This window comes from Loa loa (genome assembly GCF_000183805.2).
Source record: "Loa loa unplaced genomic scaffold supercont3.1799, whole genome shotgun sequence".
NCBI classification, from domain to species: Eukaryota; Metazoa; Nematoda; class Chromadorea; order Rhabditida; family Onchocercidae; genus Loa; species Loa loa.
In genome coordinates, this window is record NW_018109978.1 from 1 (window position 1) to 731 (window position 731).

General features: G+C 34.2%; 1 protein-coding gene across 1 annotated transcript; it reads left to right on the plus strand.

The window, feature by feature from the left end:
* Positions 1-269: 269 nt before the first annotated feature.
* On the plus strand, positions 270-486 carry LOAG_15319 (hypothetical protein; the record flags this gene model as incomplete). Its single annotated transcript, XM_003150810.2, has 1 exon — positions 270-486. A coding segment is annotated over one exon (216 nt), but the record flags the coding sequence as incomplete, so codon positions are not given.
* Between the last annotated feature and the right edge of the window lie 245 nt (positions 487-731).

Below are 731 nucleotides of genomic sequence, written 5' to 3' on the forward strand. Positions count from 1 at the left end.
CTATTTGTAACGTTGAACCATTACGTGAAACAATTATTGGCCGTAACATCGGACCATCACGCGAAACAATTATTAACCGTATCGTAGAACCATCACGTGAAACAATTATCAGCCGTAGCGTTGAACCCATCGAATTGCGTGTTATTAACGTTTCCAGTAACAGTGAATCGGTACGTAATGCTGACCTTTCTCGTAACATAGTTACTCCAAAAAATATGAATCATTCCCAGAACTCTGAGATAATGCATAATAGTACGACAGACATCCAAATGCCAAATACATCATATAGCACAATTGGTGACGTTTCGCGACACCCGGATGTACCGAGTGTGGTAGATCCATTTCGTATGAATGATTTATCACGAGATATGGAGATTTCACGAAATGCAGAAATGGTCTGCAATACCGATGTGTCCGGTAATATAAAAGAAACCAGTAAAAGTGACGAGTTAACAGGAAAAAGCACTGATATCACTCGTGGGAAATGTAATCACTGATATTATCTGTTATCATTTCATGTATATATTTGTTAATATTATTAATATCGTGCTTATTTTATATTCATAAGTGCACACAGACATTTTTGACGTTTTAATTTTTATCATTGGTCGAAATTCATAACATGGAATAAAGAATGAAATCCAATATATATAAAAAATATTTCAAATTTCCTATGCAAATTTGTTATAATGTGAGAGTAACTGATGGAACTATAAATTAATTACAGCACA